Source organism: Labrus mixtus, chromosome 23 (genome assembly GCF_963584025.1).
Source record: "Labrus mixtus chromosome 23, fLabMix1.1, whole genome shotgun sequence".
NCBI classification, from domain to species: domain Eukaryota; kingdom Metazoa; phylum Chordata; class Actinopteri; order Labriformes; family Labridae; genus Labrus; species Labrus mixtus.
This window is the reverse complement of record NC_083634.1, coordinates 15197470-15218071: the sequence shown is the minus strand read 5'-3', so window position 1 is coordinate 15218071 and position 20602 is coordinate 15197470. Positions and strand designations below refer to the sequence as shown.

The 20602-nt window shown below is 43.9% G+C and overlaps 1 protein-coding gene across 1 annotated transcript in view; it reads right to left on the bottom strand.

Moving 5' to 3' along the window:
• Positions 1 to 20602, bottom strand: part of svep1 (sushi, von Willebrand factor type A, EGF and pentraxin domain containing 1) — an 86540-nt gene that overhangs the window by 20456 nt on the left and 45482 nt on the right. Inside the window, exons 6-33 of the mRNA XM_061031582.1 lie at positions 18639 to 18818; positions 16212 to 16406; positions 13823 to 13941; positions 13532 to 13661; positions 11941 to 12051; positions 8594 to 8725; positions 8205 to 8396; positions 7940 to 8061; positions 7538 to 7643; positions 7254 to 7457; positions 6925 to 7158; positions 6669 to 6830; positions 6404 to 6565; positions 5936 to 6097; positions 4906 to 4994; positions 4532 to 4628; positions 4219 to 4332; positions 3791 to 3904; positions 3501 to 3702; positions 3155 to 3312; positions 2591 to 2789; positions 2300 to 2475; positions 2065 to 2189; positions 1852 to 1981; positions 1497 to 1667; positions 1067 to 1240; positions 830 to 949; positions 546 to 722 (exon numbers count right to left, since the gene is read on the bottom strand). Coding sequence (XP_060887565.1) covers positions 546 to 722; positions 830 to 949; positions 1067 to 1240; positions 1497 to 1667; positions 1852 to 1981; positions 2065 to 2189; positions 2300 to 2475; positions 2591 to 2789; positions 3155 to 3312; positions 3501 to 3702; positions 3791 to 3904; positions 4219 to 4332; positions 4532 to 4628; positions 4906 to 4994; positions 5936 to 6097; positions 6404 to 6565; positions 6669 to 6830; positions 6925 to 7158; positions 7254 to 7457; positions 7538 to 7643; positions 7940 to 8061; positions 8205 to 8396; positions 8594 to 8725; positions 11941 to 12051; positions 13532 to 13661; positions 13823 to 13941; positions 16212 to 16406; positions 18639 to 18818 — 4257 coding nt within the window. The remainder of the gene's footprint in view (positions 1 to 545; positions 723 to 829; positions 950 to 1066; positions 1241 to 1496; positions 1668 to 1851; positions 1982 to 2064; positions 2190 to 2299; positions 2476 to 2590; positions 2790 to 3154; positions 3313 to 3500; positions 3703 to 3790; positions 3905 to 4218; positions 4333 to 4531; positions 4629 to 4905; positions 4995 to 5935; positions 6098 to 6403; positions 6566 to 6668; positions 6831 to 6924; positions 7159 to 7253; positions 7458 to 7537; positions 7644 to 7939; positions 8062 to 8204; positions 8397 to 8593; positions 8726 to 11940; positions 12052 to 13531; positions 13662 to 13822; positions 13942 to 16211; positions 16407 to 18638; positions 18819 to 20602) is intronic.

The window sequence follows — 20602 nt, the reverse complement described above, 5'->3', positions numbered from 1 at the left end:
TGACAAAGTCAAAGTCTATTATCATCTTGCTGCGGATAAATGCTCATTTCACTGATCATTTAAAGGTCAGTATTTTCCCTTGGACAGCTGGTAACTGTAGTTTTTTTTTTTTTTTTAGCAAATATGACTCAAACTGGATTACACTGTTCTCATTTTCAGTTGCAGATTACTTTAAGCTTATAGTATTCACAGCAGCAGAGCACTGGATCATGCCTTATGTAACACTGGGGATCAATGATTTGTTCCTAATAGTTTTAGGATGACTATGGCCAAAAAAAAAAAAAAAGCAAAGATAATTTTTTTTATTTCTTAGTGGGATCAACTGTTGTTTTAAATAAATGGCATTTTGGACAATGGGAAACAATATCCTGTATTGTCAGACTTATCTTTCACTTACTTATCCTTCCATTTTCTGCTAAAAGCAAAATGTCCCGCCCTGGTGGTTTGAGCTCAAATACAATTAAAAAGGCCGACAGGATCACACTAGGTTCATATTTGTTGATAGAAACTTGTAAACTTGTAACCCCTCCCCCTCCCTCCCTTACCTCTGCAGTAAGGGACCTGATCATCCCAGCTTCCTGTCTCAGTGCAGCGGAGGCGAGTGGATCCGATGAGCTCGTAGCCGTGGTCGCAGCCAAAGACGACCTCGCTGCTCATCAGAAAGTTGCTGCCCTCTCTATGGCCGAACTCTGGAGACCCCGGGTTCTCACACTTCACCGGCTCTGAGAGGAAAACAAAAACACAATCGCACACAAACGGGTTGAAATTGGAAAGAAAAAAAAAAGCTGTTACTCAAAGTGTCTCTAAAGCAGTTTCTGCGTCTTGTTACCTGTGCAGTTTTTGCCGTCTCCACTGTACGGGTGGACGCAGGTGCAGGTGTAGGAGCCGTCTGTGTTCTGACAACTAGCGTGTTGGTCACAGTCGGAGCCCAGAGCACACTCGTCCACATCTGAACACGCACAAACACACGCAGAAAACATGCAAAAACACTTATAATAAAACACAGTGTCAAAAAAACTGGATTTTTATTTGCCATAAATGATTGATTTAAAAAAAAATCTTGTACCCAGACAGGCCGGGGGATTTCCTCCCCACTTGCCATTGTTGCTGCAGTGCACCTTAGTGTCTCCCAGCAGGTAAAAACCAGCGTCACACTGGTACACCACAGAGCCGCCAGCATGGAAGTCTGTACCTTGAAACAAACCGTTCTCCAGAGGATGAGGAGGCCCGCACGACACTCCTGGAACACACAGAGAGAAATATAATGAAGGTTCTTTTACAAACAAGAGGAATATGTGCAGAACATATTACAATGTTTTACAGCATCATCATACTTATCATTTCAAAGCCTATGCCTAAGCAAACCATTTGTTTATTTGAGGATTTGGGACTGAATCCCAGATCCAAAAACATTAAATGAGCAAAGACATCAAAAAAAAAGAAAATGCCGCTCAGCAGCAAATCAAATCAGGTAGCGGTGTGGGTGTCTGCCTTACGTTCACAGCTGGGAAGAGGATGGCTCCACTCTCCTTTGTTTTGGCACTGCAGCACTGGCTCCCCCAGCAGGTAGAAGCCGGGATCACAGGACAGCTGGACCTGCGCCCCGGGGCTGACCTCCACGGTGGAGGCGTGCAGGTGGGGCACGGCGTTCTCTAGCTTTGGGCAATCTGAAGACACCAGACAATGTTTTAAAAGAAAGCTGTTGTTGCTATGTGTTGCAAATAGAAGTACTCAGAATAGTAACGAGTTAAATATTAAAAAAGTTAAATCAAAACAATTTGGAAACTGAGCAGATTTGTTTTTCTCAATTGAATGCAATACGCTTCTGTGATTTCATACAAATGTTCCTACCGGCACAGAAGATGCTGTTCTGGTTGACTTTAACTCGGCCCACCACCCCGGTGAGGAAGTCGGGCCAGGCCAGGACGTTCCCCCTGTGAGTCACATGGGAGGCGGGGCAGCTGCTGGCCAGGACTTTGATCTACAGGCAGCACAGAGGAACAGAGGAAGTTATAAAAACGGGTCCATGAGGCACTTGAGAGAAACACCAGTGACTGCGTTTACCTGTTGAGGTGTGAGAACCCGATCCCAGATGTTGAGCTGGCTGATGGAGCCGACGAATGATTCGACAGGGTTGAAGCCCTCGCCCCTCTGATCCTGGTCCTGACCTAACACCAGCGCTCCACCTCCTACAGGGCACGGAGTAAAGTCAGAGGTTAACCACACCTCACCGTCTACACAAACAGAGGAATCTTTGTGTTACAGAAGGAAGCGGAGCAGGTAGAGGATAGCACTACACCTGGGATGGTGGTGCCCACTGACAGTCCTTTGCCTCCATCTGAGGGCTTCCCGTTTATGTAGATCCTCCAGTCCCCGTCCCAGCTCCTCCACGAGACCCCGATGTGGTACCACAGTCCTGTGTTGACCGCGGGACAGTCTGTGATGCGCTCCTTGCCGTTTACGTACAGCACCCAGCTGTCGGGAGGGAAAGACAGTCAGTGGAGATTTAATCAAAGACACAGGGAGACAGAAAAGAAAGCTTGTATTCTGATTTATAATAAAGTTAAAAACTGTTTTTTTTATCGCTGACCCGTTGTAGTCGATGAGGAGGAAAGCGTTGTCGCTGCCCTCCACAGCGTAGGACACAGGTGTGCCGTAATTTGTGGTGTCCGATGACCTCATCCAAAAGGTGCAGGTGATCTCTGTCAGCGCCGGCATCACTGCGTCCATCATGACGTAACCATGGATACCTGACACCTCAAAGTCCAGGTTGAAGGCAGAAGACATTTCTGACAGGACAAGGGAGAAAAAAAAAACATTCACATTAATAAGACAACAAAGATAACTCAGAATATAAACAAGAAATCATGGATTCAAACTTTCACTTCTCAAACTCAGACTCAGATTAATATACAGCTTTTTAGAATTATAACATTGCAATTCCATCATTTTGAAGGGCCACATGTTCTCATACCTGCATTATATAAAGACTAAAACCCCTTAGACAATTCAAATGAAACCATCGTTACAAATTGAATGCAGTTCTCAGCGGTTCTCTAGTGGTACTTCATAAAAGTCTCAGTCCAGGTCAACAAGAAACTTCTGTCACTTCTGTCAGAGTTGCCATGGAGATGTGTCGTCTGTCCTATAGTACCTGTCTCACACCTGGTTCCGTTGAACCCAGGGAGGCAGCGACAGGTGTAAGAACCCAGACCGTCCAGACAACTGGCCCCGTTGACGCAGGGGTTTGGATCGCACTCGTCCACGTCCACCTCACACAGACGGCCCCGGAAACCCTCCATACACTGACACCTGGGAGAGGGGAGGAAGACACAGAGAAACACCACCTTCAGGTACATATAAAACCATAACAAAGTTGGCATCATGCTTTAAATGGCACTTTAATTTATAAGCTGTACTCAATAGATTGGAATCCTAAATCTGTCCTCCAACAACTGTGAAGAGGTTTAGATGCGCCTTCCAATCAGAGCCTTTCTTACCTGTAATTATTGATCTCATCCAGACACGAGCCTCCGTTCAGACAGGGGGCGCTGTAACATTCATCGATGTTGACCTCACAGCGATCCCCTGAGAAGCCGACCACACAGTTACATGTGTAACCGCCGGTCAGGTCCTCGCACACGCCTCCGTTCAGACACGGGTTGGAAAGGCACTCGTTGATTTCCAGCTCACAGCGAGATCCTACGGAAGAGATGCAGACAGAAGTTGAGACTTTTTTACTCAGTCTGGTGTCCAGGGAGCAAAATGTGACCTTGTTCTGTTCGCTCACCTGTGAATCCGCCGGCGCAGCTGCAGGTGAACCTGTTGACCTCGTCCACACAAACGCCTTCATTCAGACAGGGGGAGGAGAGACACTCGTTCACCTCCGCCTCGCACAGAGAGCCTGGCACAGACGAGGGTCAAAATGACACAGTCACACACAGAAATGAAAGGTTGAACACATTACTTTTGGGAAGCCAACACTATTTCAGGTCCTGCTGGCTAAGTTTACAAATGCAGAAATCAAATTAATCAAACCGTTGCTCTAAAGCTGTTTGTACAATTTTGTTTCCCCTTCATGAAATCATCTGAAGGCAAGTAAAGAAGTCTGTTTTAAGATTATTCAAGTGACCCATAATCCTCCCTTTACCAGTAGACCTTTCTTTTTTTTATTCTTGTCTCATCAGCTCAGACTGTTTTTCCTCACTGCTCCCTCACCTAAAAATCCCGGCTTGCACTGACACTGGAAGTCCCCCATGCCGTCCTTGCACAGGCCTCCGTTTTGGCACGGAGTAGAGTCACACTCGTCGATGTCGACCTCACACTTTGCACCTGAGAGGCAAATATCAGAGCGGGTGTTAAACATTTGTCGCAGACTTCACAGCTGTGGTTGAGATTACACAAGTTTCCAGTTGACATTTCAATACGAAAAAAAAATACAACACACAAACTAATTATCGTCATATTTTTAGAGCGACACTTCTTAATGAAAGCTCAATAGCAATGTCCATGAATTATGCTGTTGTCTTACCTGTGAATCCGGGCATACAGGAGCACACATACCCCGCCCCAACCTCCTCACATGTCCCCTTGTTCTGACAGGGATTCAGAAAGCACTCGTGGAACACCTGCGGGAACAGCCAATCAGATCAATCTAACACATGGTGTAAATCACACTCTCATATCACGTCTTGAACTTTGTTTTCCAGCGATTCTTTTCTTTTTAAAAGATTCTTTTTTGGGCTTTTTTGCCTTTTTATTGTTAAGATAGGACAGTGGATTGAGTCCGAAATCGGGGTGAGAGAGAAGGTAGGGAATGACATGGGGGGGAAAGGTGCCAAAGGTCAGATTAAACACCAGCCTTCTGTAAGAGGAAATGTAACATTGCACAGGGTAAAGACTGACCTGGCTGCTTGCTTGGTAGTCCTCATGGACCTCCACCTCCGGAGCTGCAGTCACACTCTCCTCTTTGGGAAGAAAGCTGGAGCCAAAACCTGACAATGACACACAGAGAAAATGTGGAAACAAAGACGGAAAAAAAAAAAAACCCACTTCTTTCCCCTCTTTACCAGACTGTTGAACCATTCTGATCGTCTGAACAAAATGATTATTTTTCCCACACTTTCAGGCATGCACTGTAACTCATTTCCATTCTGCAGCAGAGTAATAAAAGTCAAATGATTTCCATTTCCCCGCTGATCCCGTGCTGTAAGTCCTTTTCCACTTGGATCAACCTGCCCGAGTACAGATCTGACACCACACCACAAGTGCAGAGAGATTTGAAACTGCAGGAGAGCCGCCTCACGCACAGCGGCTGACACCGAGCCGCTCTGACTTCACTCGGCATGTCTTCCAGATATTCAACACAAGTCATTTTTAATACATGCCAAGACAACTCAACTCAGCGCAGTGGTGCTAAAATGAAACGGTGCTGTGTGAAAATCCGCTCTCATCGCCTTTTCATCAGAGCTCATTTGCACTGGAGCATGCGGTGGAACAAACTATGACGGTGTAGTTTCATTAAACAATGTTTTTCTCAGTCACTAACAACAAAAGAGTCCAGAAAACACCAGGCAGATACTTCAAGACATACTTATAGCTGATTCTTAAAACTCAACTTTACAAGTAAGACTTTTTATAGATCTGATTCTGTCCTTTGTTAATTCATTGTCATTTTTTGTATGACCCTTGAGTGTGCATTGGGGAACTTTGATCGGCACTAAATGGTGAAGATTTGTACCAACTTAAGGGATGCAATGATCTGTTTCTCATACATTTTGGTATTAAGAAATAACAGTTACACTTTTGTAGGAGAAACTACAAGGGATTTATTCTGAAGCCAAACAAAAAGAGATAGATTTCACTAGTTTGTATGTATTTGTGGGGTCACTTGTAAAGGTTTTGTTTGGGTTCTTCACTGGTCACAAACACCTACTGGAGCAGTGTTGTATCGTAGTCGCCCCTGTTACAGTGGTGGTTCCATAGAAGGGGCAGGAGAGGCAGTAGGAGCGGCCATGTTCAGGCTGGTAGTAGTCTCTGGGACAGGGGTAACAGGGAACCAGACCGGTACGGGAGAAATGACCTGAAGAACAAGGCACTGCAGGAGACATGAAGAAGAAGATAAAGGCATTAATGTCAGAACAATTGAAAAATATCGACGCTTTAAATGGTTTAAAAGTTTCAAAGTTGCCAAGACTTTCTCCCTTTCAAAATTCATGATTTAACTTTAAACAGCAACAATATGTAAAGATTTACAAGAAGGAATTTCTGATATAACTGAACTTGAATGCCAGATGTATTTTGTCTCTCCGGCTGGAATTATATTTCTGTCTGTTACCAAGCAGCCTTTAGGATAACTTCAACAAAAGATCAGTGCTTAAACTAAGCTGATAGACTGAATCACCTCCGCACTCTTCTTCGTCCACGGCTCCTCTGGTGACAGTCGACGTTTCGTCAGGACAGACGACGCACTCTCTGGCGCCAAAACCAGGCTGGAAGTGACCCAGAGGGCACGACTCGCAGATCTCCAACCCATTCAGAGAGTGACTGCCGGGTTTACACTGTCCTAAAAAAACACCACGAGTAATTATCAGATACAGAAAGAACATTACAAAACACAACCACTGAATTAAGAAAAAGCTGAGATTGTGTTTGTGAGATTGTGTTACCTTTGCACTCAGAGACGCTGCGGGAGTGCAGGTACGCTGTGGAGGTCCCCTCCGGGCAGGACTTGCACTCCAGCTGACCCTCCTGATCCTGGAAGGAGCCCAACCAGCAGCTCGCACACTCGTTATGTTCCAGAGAGAAGTAAGTCCCCACCGGACATTGGACTGCAACAACACAAGCGAATCATGAAAAATCTTAAAATCACTCTCTTAAAAAAAAAAAAAGGTGGTTTAAGTCATCGAATCCCCCACAACTCACCGCACATCCGGCCTTTGAGCACTGACCCCGGCCGGCAGGACAGAAACGCTTTCCTGCTCTCCAGAGATTTGGGATCAGACACGATCATCTCAGAGGAAACGTGGAAACTGGACAGCGGCTGCTTGGCGAGCGTTCGCTTCAAACGGTTGGTCAGTTGCTCGAGGGTCCGCAGGAGTCTCTTCTGATTGGCCACTTCTATCGAGTCGTTCCTCGATATAGGCAGAGGGATGCTTGCTGGGGGAATGGACAGAGTTTAACGAGCAACTGATGGGAACGAATAAAAAAACCACCCGAGCACTTTGAGGGTAAACAAAACACCTTCTTTGTACCTGTGATGTTGAAGAAGATCTGGATCTTCTGGTCTCTGGTGGGTCCGGTGATTTTGCGGTGCCTCTTCGCGCGCTGTTGCGGTTGCATGCTGCTGTCCTGCTGCGGCCTGGCGAGCTGCCGGCTGCCTGTGGCGAAGCCTGACTCAAAGTACGCATAGTCCTGAGCACCCTGAGGTCCCCAGCTGTTGCTCCAACCCCCTGGTGCTGGGAAACATAAAACAGCTCAAATTTAAATACACGTTGTGCATCGTCGAATGCTCAGTGGGTGTTTGCTTCAATCCTACCAATAGAAAATCCGTTCTCGTAGTCGTAGTTGTACTCCAGACAGTGGCCCTGTGACATCACCTCAAGCTTGCAGATGACATCATCGCTGCTACAAATGTTGGGGAGCTGTTGGAGAAGAAGAAAGTGTGGTGTGTGAGAATGGTCTAACTTGACCCTTGTGGCAGATTTGTCAGGTTTATTTCTAAATACTGACTCTAAGTTTCTCTCCTCTTTGACAAACATGGTCCTGGATCTTTAATAACTCAGGGGAAAAAAAACACTGTAATAGATATCCTCTAAAATGATCAGGTCCAATCAGACTTTGGAAACAATTTCTTGGGTCCGTCCATTAGTGTTTGTGTCCATTATTCTGGATCAGCAAAGACCTCTAAAGCAGCGTTCAAACATATTTAGGACCTCACCATGCCTTCCAGTTTGGTGTTGAACTCTCCTGTGAATGACTTGATCAGATCCACATCGTCACAGCGAGAGGCTTTGAACAGCATCTCAAAGGGCTTTAATCCGTTGTTTGCTATTCGCTTCACTGAGAAAGACAGCGAAGTGAGTACTCGTCAGATTGCAGTTCATTCATTTGCCAAAACTCACTGAATTAAAAAAAAAAGCACTAACATTTCCCATGCATCCTACAGTTATGTGCATGTTTTTATACATGGTGTTGTTGCTTACCTGAGCAGTCGGGTCTGTCCGCAGAGGACGGCGGCTCCCACACGCCGTTGTAGGCGCAGAAGTAGCTGTGAACGGCGTCCTGAGTGAAGCTGTAGCCGTCTTTGCACTGAAGAGTACAGTTAACGCCTTCCTCTTCTTCTGAGCAGATGAACTCTCCGTTCACAGGGATGTACGGCTGGTCACAGGTCGTTCCTGGACCCACACAAACGCACAATGAACATCATTAACACATTAAACAGGGCATTTCACTTTTTATTCTCACTATTTCATCATCCTTACAGGCGCACAGTTAGTAAGGACATACACTTAAAACAGACTAAATCTGTTGATTAAATTTGGTTAAAAAGGTCTAATATTTACAAACATGTGATGATGTGTCAGCTCTGTACCTTGCACAGTGACGGTGAGGTTGCAGATGCGGCTGTTTCCTACAGCATCAGTCGCTGTGTACTGGACCAGAGTCTCCCCGACTGGGAACTGAGAGCCGGGAGTGTGACTGCTGGTCACTGTGAGGCGACCACCTGATAGAGACACACACATTACAGAGTTTTTACAGACAATCAGCACTAAGGGTAAAAGACTCGCTCAAAGTTTTTATTTTAGATTCATTTCTGATACACAGTTTGTCATTTTAGACTCTCCACTGCCTTAGCTTGACACTACAACGATTCCCTTGTTGGTGAAAAAACAAAAAAAAACAAAGGATGATTTAAATTGCAAATATTGTGAATGAAAGAAAAGTCTCCTATTATCTGGATCTCTAGCAAAGGTTAGTTGGACAACTATCAAAAGTCAAACTGTTCAAAACTGCCTAGAATCATTTGAAATGTTCAAATAATCACCTAAAAGAAAACCTGCATGATTTGCAGCCTACAGAAAGATCCTAGTTTTCTCTCATATTTAATATTTTCAAAGTTCAGACACATCTATTGGTTCTTATATTTTACTCAAGTCATCCAGCAGAGGGCAGTGTTGGTCTTGAATCCCTTTCCAGGACTAAGTGAGTCACTCTAAGTAAACCATTAAAGTTATGTTAAACAATGATACGTTGACATGGGAGTGATGTGTCTGGGCATCACACAGCCGCAGAAAAAAAATCCATCTCCCGGGAATGGAAAGGGAACGTTTCTTTAGTCTGGTTGGCTTGCATGAGAAGAGGGTGATGGATAGAAGCCTGGGCGAGACGGCGGTGGCGAGAGAAGTGTGTGAGTGTGTGTCTGCACGTGTGAAACATCTGCACTGCCAGTGTGAGAGGCAGACAAGATTAAAGAGCGAAAAAATGGAGTGACCTTTCGTTTAACTCCAGTCCAACTCCTCCTTTCCATCAGGTCTGACACACGTCTGGCCTGCAGGAGCCTGGAGTCTACACTTATATATAGCCTGTGTGTGTGTGTGTGTGTGTGTGTGTTTGAAAGTGTGTTTATGTGTGTGTGTCTAATGAGTTTCGGCTATATTTAGCGCTGGCATCAGGGTGTGGGCCTGGAAAAACAAAACACTGACGTCGAAGCAGCGCTGGGCTGACGTCGTGTGGGCCTGAAGCAGCCGCAGCAGCCTGTTATTACAGTGTGTGTGTGTGTGTGTGTGTGTGTGTGTGTAACATGAGTGTGTGTGTTTGATGGAGGTGCACCTCTGGAGACAGGTGGTGTAATAAGCACGCTGGAACCTAACGTTTGAGGCCTGTGTTTAAATGAGGGTCCGTGCCCGCCTACATTTCTGTACACACACAAACAACTTGCTTTTGAGTTATGTATTTGTTTGTGTGTGTGTGATTATGTGTGTGTGTGTGTGTGTGTGTGTGTCTAGGCCAAAGCCAGTGAATTGCACGGGCCTGGCATTGGGATGGAGGAGTCTGGTTTGTTGTCTGTCAGCACCACGACTATTTGGGTACAGCTAAGGCGAGAGCGTGCCAAAGCTAGCATAGTTAGCAGCATCGATGCTCTCCTTTGTAACAGATCGCTCTGAGCTGCTCAGCATCGAGACAGTCTGTTTAACAGCAAGATGGATTATGCTTTAAAAAGAGGACTGACAGGTTAATCTTCCCAATAGCCTATTTCTAAGAGCCTCGTGACATTTAGAAGAAAATAAAAAGATAGTAATGTGGTCCAGATGTTTTTTTTTTTTTTTTTTTCAGATTAAGCTGAAATATAAGATAACATAATATCTGCAGGTGTAGGAAAGAAGGAGAGAAAGAGAGAGACGTCAGCTGTTAGGTTAGGAATATGGTGCAACAGAATCGTGAGCGACACTTTTGAAAACAGAGGTTGGGTTTTTTGGGCCGCGTATTGAAACGTACTTCTAATGAAGATTGTCAGAAACGAGAGCGAGGCGGGACACGCCCCTGTGTGTATGAAAGAGACGACAGGTTTGTGTGTGGTGTGTGTGAGTGGATCTGAGAGCTGCAGGGTCGCGAGGGTTTTGCAAATGAAAGTGATTTGTGAGCAGAAACTGAGTTAGGTAAGAGAATAAAGCACAATACATTTGGTATGTTGTATAATCTAATATACCGGTAAGTAGCGTCGTCTTTTCGTATAGATCTTGATATCTTGACTTGTTTTTTTTTTAAATGAGGTTGCGAGAGGCTAAAGCTGATCCAAGCTGTCATTTGGGATCGAAACGGGGTTCACCCTGGACTGGGCGTCAGTCGATCACAGGGCTGACACATAGACAAAAAAAACATCCTTAATCAACATTTATTTAACGAGCATGTCTTTAGATTGCTGGAGGAAGTCAGACGCTTGACATTTGACCGGCATTGTGAAATATTTATAATTTGTTTAACCGAATAGTAATTCTGGTGCCGACTCGTGAGGGTGATGACGTTCATCAATTTAGTCGACTAAAAAAGGACAGCCCTACTATAAATACACCAAAATAAGCATATGACATATGATAGACCTCTGGATCTTTGCCAACATCTTCCATTCTGCTCAGCAATACAAATAAAGTTGCATGCAAAATGAGTCAGCATCATAAAAAAAGTTATTAAATAGACCTGGAAAGTGAACAGTGACTCAGCACTCCCAGGTTTATCTTTTCTAAGGTGTTAAAAGTGTGTCAGTCATTTCTTCATCTTTTGAGTGTATTGAAACTGTAGAATATTTTTGGGTCTTAAGCATGATGAATACAGGGCTTTGAGTTCTTCTACCCTGCAGCATTGCTATTTCAGAGAGTGAATACTTCTGGCTGCACCTGTTGTTAATGGGGGACTAAATGAATGCTTTCCTCATGGGTGTAATTCTTCAGTCACCTTGGCTGACACAGTGATTAATAACCTGATATTTTAAGCTTTGCGGTCACACTGATTCATTAAAATAAAGATGTGACAGGTCATTTAAAAACTTTGAACTCCCATGTGAGCCAAGCACTCACATTTTTATTTAAGTGAAAGTTGCTCACAAAAGACGATTCTTTATTACAAAAACACCTGCTCCCTCCGTCTGTTTAAACATTAACGACATTAACAGACTCTTTACAAACTGGTCCCTTTCTCTCCCTCTGTCCCTCTCTTCAACACCGACCCCACAAATGAGGCAAACGGAGCGCACAATTACAACTCATCCTCTCGCCGTTGCACCATACGTCCCGTGTTTCTCACAGTAATTCACACACGTAAAAAGCCCTCCTCTGATCCCCTTTTTCCAGTCACCTAACGGAAATATCCGCTTTAACCATCATTATTGGCGGAGGGAGGAGGGTGGAGTGGAACACCAGGGGAAAAAAGACCATCCAGACATACCTGAGTTGTCAGAAAACTGCGGCACCTCCCAAACGACCGCCGCCGCCTCCGTGTCTGTGGCCTGGACTGTGGGCGGGGACCTGCACCTGTCAATCACCGGGGGCTCCGTATCTAAGAGGGGATGTAAGGTTGTTAACGGGGAGGGGGGGTGTAATGCTGCAAGAACAGGTGGAGAGCATGCAGTAAAAACAGAAATAAGAGTTGTTTAACAACACAAATGATCAGTAACTCCCAGAACTGGAAAAGATAAAAGTATACAATAAACATCTGGAAGCAGAGAGTTTTTCACTGTGATCTGACTTTGTGGATGCAGCGGTTCACAGTGTCAGAGGGCACCAGTTAAACACATGTCTCTAATAAAAAACCACACTGTTCCACCGTCATAATAACATGTGGAATTGTTCATGGCTACCATGCTTGAGGTTTTTCCCCTTGACTGCTGTGATTACGGAGCGGTTGACATGGGACACCCCTGTTTTTCACTCTCTGCAGTAACACAGTTTGGCACCTGCTGGGGGGGGGGGGGGGGCGGACACACTCTTCAATTAAATCAGTTTGACACCGAATGACGGAGAAAAGCCGCAGCACAGTCAGGCGGATGGAGTGTTAAACATTTAAGCAGTCAGTAGTTGAGCTAAATGGGTTAAAAAAAAAAAAAAAATGGACTCTCTTGCACAGACAAAATGAAACTCTCAAATCAGATTTCATCACCCTTACCCTCATTCATGTGTTAAAGTTCTGTTATTTTATATAAACTAAAGTAGCACTAGCATGTCAAACTGTTCTCCTTTCATATAGCCGTCTCCAATCCTCTAAAAAAAAAACATTTTTTAACTACTTTTAAGACCTAACACACAAGAGTACGTGTGGTCGATTTGTGGTAAAAATCAAAGTGTGACAAACGCAGGGAAGTCTTTCAAAGCCCTCTGACTAATGAAAAAGTTGACATACATATACATTTATCCTGTATGGTGAACAACCTGTTTTTTAAATCCATTTTGATGCCAACCACGAGGTAAAAAAACCTGGATCAAAGTGATTCATGATCAACAGCATGCAAGTTAAATTTGGACTTTGTGAGATCTGCCATGAGATTATCAATGTCACTTATCTAACACATGTTTTATACCAAGCCTGCTCGAGTGAGTGTACTTAACTTTATCATTAAGAGGGAGAAGAATGAGACAGAAGAGTGGACACAGCCAAAAAGCTGATGTAGCTGTTATAAAGGAGACGCCGTGATGTCTCTTCTGATGTCGTTAAAGCTACAACGTCCAGATTTGTTTTACGAGTTTCTTTTAAATTATTCTGGTGGCATAAGTGTAAAAAAATTTTTTAGAAAATGAGACAATCCCAGGGACAACTGTGCAGTTTGTTGTGCTTAAATAATTCTCCAAACTAAAGGATATGTCAACTAGGGTGCAGCAAAGTCAGATATCTTTCCATCCATTGAATTAAAAAAAAAAAAAAGGAGTGAAACCTTAAGTAAAACTAATGTATCTGAAGTGATCCTACAGAGTGAGAGGACTCGTGTGACTCATGCTGAGCTCCAAATGAAGCCCTGATGTGATCTCCAGACGGATGAACTCACCGATGACAGTGACAGTGAAGGAGCAGTTGGCCTGGTTCCCCGAGCGGTCCGTTGCGATGTAAATGATGGTTTCTTTTCCGATGGGGAACAGTGCGGGGGGAGTGTAGACCGGCTTCACCTGCACCGCCACCTGGAGGACAGAGGAGACAGGATAATAAGAAAAACTGAAGTTCATCAGTCATTTCATAATGCGGGTTCAAAAGGACTTCCCGAAAATCCAGAGATTATCTCAGGCTGGCTTCAAAAAGATGTAAATGACTTTTGAACAAAATGTTTTGAGAAGCGTCAAACCTCTTCTTTAGAGTTGTCCGTGGCAGTGGGGATGTCCCATCTGACGTTAGCGATGCCGCGCCGCTCATCCGTCTCCGCGACGATGTCCGCGGGGCACTGAATCCACGGAGGTTCAGTGTCTGAGGAGAGAGAGTGGAAAAAAGAAAACTGCACGCTTTAGAGAAGGGAGCAGGTCAAACACCTCATTTGAATTCAGCTAATTCAATTAAAATGTACACACAGTAAGATTCCCACAATGCAGCTGCTCACCCATCACATCTTTTCAACCCTCTGACCTCAGCCTGCTGCTCGTTATCACAGAGGGAGAACATGTGTGATGTCATCTGACCAAGACCTCTTTGATCACCAGGCATCATACTCTCTATACTTTTAATTAGTCAAGCAGTTGTTTTATTGTTTCAACGAGGCTCAAGCCCACTGACGTATGTCGCTGTATTTATTGTCCTTTTTTTTTTTTTTTTTTAATTGTCCCTTCAGTTCTGCATAAACAATGTGTTAGAAAGAGGGGAAATGACTACGTGGCAACCTTTAATGTTGAAAAATGAAACCAGTGAGTGCACATAATTGCAGTTCCTCCACTGTCCACTTGAGGCTGACTCTACAAGCCAAGGAATCTCCATTGGACTTGGTACACGGACTTGAGCGGGTAGAGCGCTTTTCTAGTCGGTACCATGGAGATTTGAGAGACATGGATGTGAATTTTAGTTCCCAAACAAGCAGAAGAGGGTTTGAAACTGTCTTTATTTGCTGTTGAGTAATGCACAGAGCTACGATTTGCTTAAAAGGCCTGACGGCGGCACTTTCCACCTTTAAGACTCTGTTACCTGTTTATACAGAATCCTCTCTCTGTTGCTCATTCTTAAAACAGCATGTTGTAATAATGTGAAAGTTCATTATAGTTGGAGCCCGCAGTAAATAAGTAAAGAATCCAAGAATCTGAATCTTGCATCGATCAGCAGTGGTCATGCTTGATGTGTTATGTAAGAAAGTTGTTCACATCTGGGCCTGATGATCCATGCACTTAGGCATCCATCTCCGCTAAACATGAACACACACTCAGCTCCAATCCGCCGTTCATCCTCATAACAAGGGAGGAATATTCAAATTTTTGGAGTCATCAGCATGAAGGCACTTTGAATTCATGATCTCATCACATAGCTGATCAGCTCATCTTTATTTCCTCTTTGATTTCCCTCTTTTTCCCCTTCTTCCTTCAGCTCATTTGTGCCTGACGAGATCACAGGATCTTCTATTTTCTGCCTCCAGATGACTCATCCTCCTCTCTCACCTTCCCGTTTCATCTCTATGGCACCATCCAGAAGTTCATTCATTAGCAAACTTTCACACTCCAGGAAATGAGAGGAAGGAGCACATCTGAAGGGAGGCAGGCAGAGCCGCTCTGCACCACCTGTTTCACCTGCGAGGCATCTGGAGTGTCAGCAGCCTCTCATAATGATCTCCAGCCTCCAGTTCGAGCTCGGACATGGTGTGGTTTGAGTTAGTGACCTGAGGCTTCAAAACAGAGTTAGCTCGATTCTCACCATTCACAAAGAGGACAAAAATGCAGAGGGGGAAACGGAGAATGGAAAAACGTTTCCCTCCAAGTTTCCTGCTCTTTTCTTTTTACATCTTCCTCTTTCTCCACACATTCAGGACCATTTTTCTTTTTGCTCTTTAACAATCCCTCTCCTCCTGCTTTGCAATAAACCAAGTTTATAGAGGTCATTCCTTCTAACACTGGAAAATAAGCCCTAATTCCAATTAGCTATCATGGACTTTGTAACTCTTAAAAGGGAAACCTGGACGGTGGGAGCAGAAAAAAAGTGACAGTCATTCATCAGTCACAGGAGGGAAATGGTCTTGGACAGTTTCTCTAACTCTAACTCAAAACTATTCCGCTGCAGGTGAAACCGCAGTATTTTCTTTTCCAGTATCATGTAATTAAATTGTATATTTGGGAAGAGTTTCATAGGTGTAAAGCACAGACTTTCTTTGAAGGTGGCAGTTTAGCACTTTTATAAGCAAGTGGTCCTCTGGTTTTTTACATGTTTTAAGTATGTTTTTTTTAAAATGATATACATTTGAAGCTAGAAACGCTTCCCTGTGGGGTTATTATGAAAGTATTTAAAACTTTTATTTAACATTTGTTGCCCTTTGGGATGATGTTTCTATGTGTCGATTGGTCCATTTATATCTGTGAAGCTCTGTCTTTTGGTGTTCCTCAGGGATCTGTCTTTGGTCCTATTTTATTTTATTTTTTTAAATATCCCTATAATCTATTAAAGCTGACCTTGACCTCTGACCTCAGGACTGCAAAAGTGAAAATCTATTTCCTCGTCAGGGACACTGACTCACACACACACACACACACACACTCAGAGTTCATCACCTGTACAAACGGCTTTATACACATTAGCCGTCCAGTTCCCAGAGCCGAGGCACACCGCCCTCCTGTTCCCCTGGAGACTGTAACCTTGACGACAGGTGAGCAGGCAAGCGGAGCCGGGTGAAGCTGCTCTCTTCGTGCAGGCAGGAGGCGACAGCACAATGTTCTTCAGGGTGGTGATGGGGGGACAACGAACCTCTGAGGAAGCAAGACGGAGACACCGAGAGATTAATCTGATTTCTATGGGAGATTTTTTTGTTTAAGGAAAATATCTACAAATTACAAAAAAGACTCTCAGTCATCTCTCACACACTGGAGTCTTTTTAAACATTTTTAGGATGCAGAACAGTGAGGCTTTAACTCGATGATGGATGGACCTCATTCTCTAATTTCGTGACTCGTTGCCTTTAGCTGCAGCAGCTATAAAGGGAAACTCGGTGAGAGGGAGATTTCAATCAGATGAATAAAAACTTCTGCATCCTCTCCGGGCGGCCGAGGCGATCCTGTTTCACCGCAGTGCAAACAAACACTCAAACAAACCACTCAGCCATCCTCGCTGTGTTAAAGAGGCAACGGCAGTTTGTGGGGGGAACGCCGAGATGACCAAACAAACAACTCTAACTTAGTCAGATGGTAGTTATCGATAAAAGGGAGAGTTTTCCGGAAGGCATCGGGTCGGGTTTTTTAAAATAGTGCAGCGAGCTGGTTGGTTGGAAGTGAGTCAGAGCAGGATGGAGGTTTGTGGACACCGTCCCTCTTTTTCTGTGTTTGTGTGACTGGCATGAGTGTGTGCGACTATTTTAACTTAACTATCAGTTGTGAAGTGTGTGGGTACGTTTGTGTGCGTGTGTGAATGTGGTGACTGTCCTTCTTTTTTGCCATGAGAAAGCAGATGTATCTCTTAGGATGATGTAGTGTGGCTCAGTGCAAACACATGTTTAACCACCGTGCTTGTGTGAGAGTGTGTTCTGATGTGTATTCACATGTGTGTGTAAAACCACATGTTTTTACATAGAAACACTCGGATCATGTGTTATTATGGAGTCACTGGTTTGATAAATGGTCTTTCTGTTTTTTTCCAGAGAAACGGGGCTCTCTTTGCAGAAGTCTAGCAGATAATATGAGCTTGTCGTTAGGTCTCAATTAAGATGAGCTGCTGGAGAAGTCTGTTGTGTGTGTTCTGTGAAGACCCAAGGCTGCAATGTTTATCTTGTAAAATAACGCAAATTGAAAAATAAAGAAATCTAATTAAAATCCATAGATGGAGGAAACACATGACTGTTGATGAAGACGAGAGATATAAAAAACTACGGGTTCAGTTTGATTCATTCACTCTGAGAGGAAATACGATAAGTGAATTAAAGTGGGATTGAATTATGAACCAGCTAGCAATGCAAACACACACAGAAAAAGAGGTCATATTCATTAGCTATTTAAGAGTGAAACTATAAGCCATGAATCGTTCCACGGGGAAAATGTCAAACTCTTTATCAATCAAAGTAATAAGAACGTTATTCCCTGATTAAAGCTCCTGTGAGGAACTTTTAAAGTGGTCACTCATTCCAGTGGGGCTTAGTCCGTTTTGAATCATATCCTAACTTTAGATTAGAGTTTATACATTTTAAACAAAAGTGTTTAATGGTGAAGTTTAATACAGAATCAATAATCTAAGTACACTAATTACCAATAGTTTTTACTGTATAGGAAGAATGAGCAACATTTTACACACAGGCCTAAATACAGCAGAAATCAAGAACATGTATGAATATATAAATGTCTATCTGAGTCCTGGCTGGGTGAGACGCTCGAGGCCTGCCGGCTGTGTTGTTGTTAGAGCCGTGTTTACATCATGTTTACATGGACGGGACGGCCGGCTCCTCTCCTTGTGTATAAAAGCTGTTTTAGTCAGGACTAGAGAAAAGAAAGAACAACAAAGCCTGCTCACTGATTTTAAAGGATGTAATGAAGACGTTTTTTTTCTCGGTCATTCTGTGTCAATTTACATGCAATGTGAAGCTACGAGCTAACTAAAGTGTGCTAACATTGTGCTAACACAATGATGCAGGCCACAGGCAGTTGCAGCTCGAGCAAAGGACAATTTTGTGTTTGCTTGTGCTTAATTATGGTGCATTCCAATTTGATAACTCTTCTGTGTGAACGCGAGTGGAGGAGGGTTGGAGGTGTGTCGCTTGAGGAGAGCGGAGGCTTCAGTATGGTGGAGGTGTCAGCAGGTTGCTTTTGGTTTCATGCTGGTGCTCAAGGGCGACATCTACTGGATCAAAAAGTTGCACTTTCTTCCTTTAAAGAGGGAGACGGCATTCTTCGGAAACCAAGCTAACAAGAATTTTAGTTTTTAACACATACAGACATTTTTTTTTTAATATTTAAGACAAAGAGTAAGATAGTGAGTTCGAGGTGATGAAAGCTTACCCACACACCGAGGTTGGGGTCCACTCCACTGCGAGTTGTTCTGGCAGCTGAGTCTGGAGTCTCCCTCCAGCCTGTAGCCTCGCTCACAGCCCACCTGACAATCCGTCCTGTGGGAGGCGCCGCCATCGCTGCACCTCAGGAAGCCGTGCTGGGGCCGAGAAAGGGGCGGGCAGGAGCGCACTGCGAGATGAAAACAAATACAAAATGAACACAGAAAAGTCACATAAAAAAAAAATCTTAACTGGATTTAAATCTTGCGTTTCTATATTTGATTTCTTACGTCCTTTTGTCCTCATCGCTCTTGTGAAAGTGCGACAAGAAGGATAGAAACTCAAATAAAAAGCAATCGTTTAAGTTGAAATACATTTTAAGATATGCTGATGCTTGTCTTTCTGAAACACAAGGTGTAACTTCTAAACACAGGTACTGGGTATGTAAATCACTAGAGGAGGAGAAAGCAGTAAAGCAGCTGCAGGAATGTTCAACACAATTATCATCATCAGCTTCAACTCGGAGCCTATCATTTAACCCAAGATGAGAAAGTCCCTACTCAAACAAAAAAAAAAGGTCCTCATGTGTTTCTGTTCTGAGTTAACTGAGGTCTAGATGAGGGTGTGTAGTGTGTTAGTTCTCATCGCCTCCCATAGACAGACAGGCGGAGGAGAGTAGACCCCCCCCACCCCCTCTCCCTCAGGGCTTCACAAGCTGGGAGGTCCAACAGTTTGTGGCAAAAGGCTAGACTTGGTGTAACGCGTACAAGCAGACGTATGCATACACACTTACAAAATATATACCCAAAGCCACCGCTATAAATCTTCAACACACACGCCCTTGAATATTCAGTGTCTTGGTATTTCTGTGAGTCACACTGCTGGTTCTGCTGGTGAAAATGACATTTTCCTCGTTAATCTTTTGACCCCCTCAAATTTGTTCTTCCGCTCTTTCTTTCCATCTCACCTCTTCAACTTCCTCACATTTTCACTTTCTTCTCCCCCCCTCTCTCTCTTTGTTCAACTGACTCCTCCAAAACGTTTCTCCACCTAAACATCTGTCCTCGGCAAGAAAGCAGTGGTCTCCCAGTAACCGTGGACTCCACGTTCAGACTAAACACACATGATCCCAATACGCGCAGCAGAGAAATCTCACACACACGCAGCCTCCCTCCCACTCCGGTTTGTAGGAGTAGAAGATATCAACTCACTTTAGATACTGGGGATTTAATGCTACATAAATGTTTATGAACGCTCACAGACGTTAGGAGGGAAGCGGCAGACTGTGAGGTCTTTAAAAACGTCCTATAGCTTCATGAGGAATGATACGAGACATGTGGTGTGGTGTGGAGGAACCCGCTGGGATCAATCAGACCAGCTTGCATGTAAGAGTGTAATCGCCACACAGCCTGCTGGAGCATCGTATTGTGAGATACCGTACGCTTCATGCAGGAGAATACAAAGCTGTCAGCATGGAAAGATGTAAATACAATCTGATGCAAAAAGCAAAAAGCAACCAGTCTGATTTTTGAGCCTTCTTCCTTTCTCACACGTGTAAATTTGGCTTCATTATTAGCAGTTCTGTGGTGCTTTTATCTTTATTAAACTGTCAACAATAAAGTAATGACACAGTATAAAGAGTGAGATATGAAAGTCTCTCAGCTTGACTGGAGTTATGTTTATAGTCACTCATTGTCAGAGCCTCAAACTAAATGTGCTTTGCTATATGAACAATATTGCTGTCCTGGTGTTTCATGTATGTAAAGCTCCTGTGAGGAGTTTTAAACTGGTTATGTGACAGGCTAAATTACACTTTCGTCTCTATATGACCTACAAAGTCGAATTATTATGTATACTGTAAACATACTGCTTCATATGCCTCCCTCTCCCCCCTGCAGTAGGGTAGGTGTGCACACACTGCATTTTTTAGAGGCTCAGTAATAAGATAAGTCGTCCAGCTTTTTCTACAGGGGC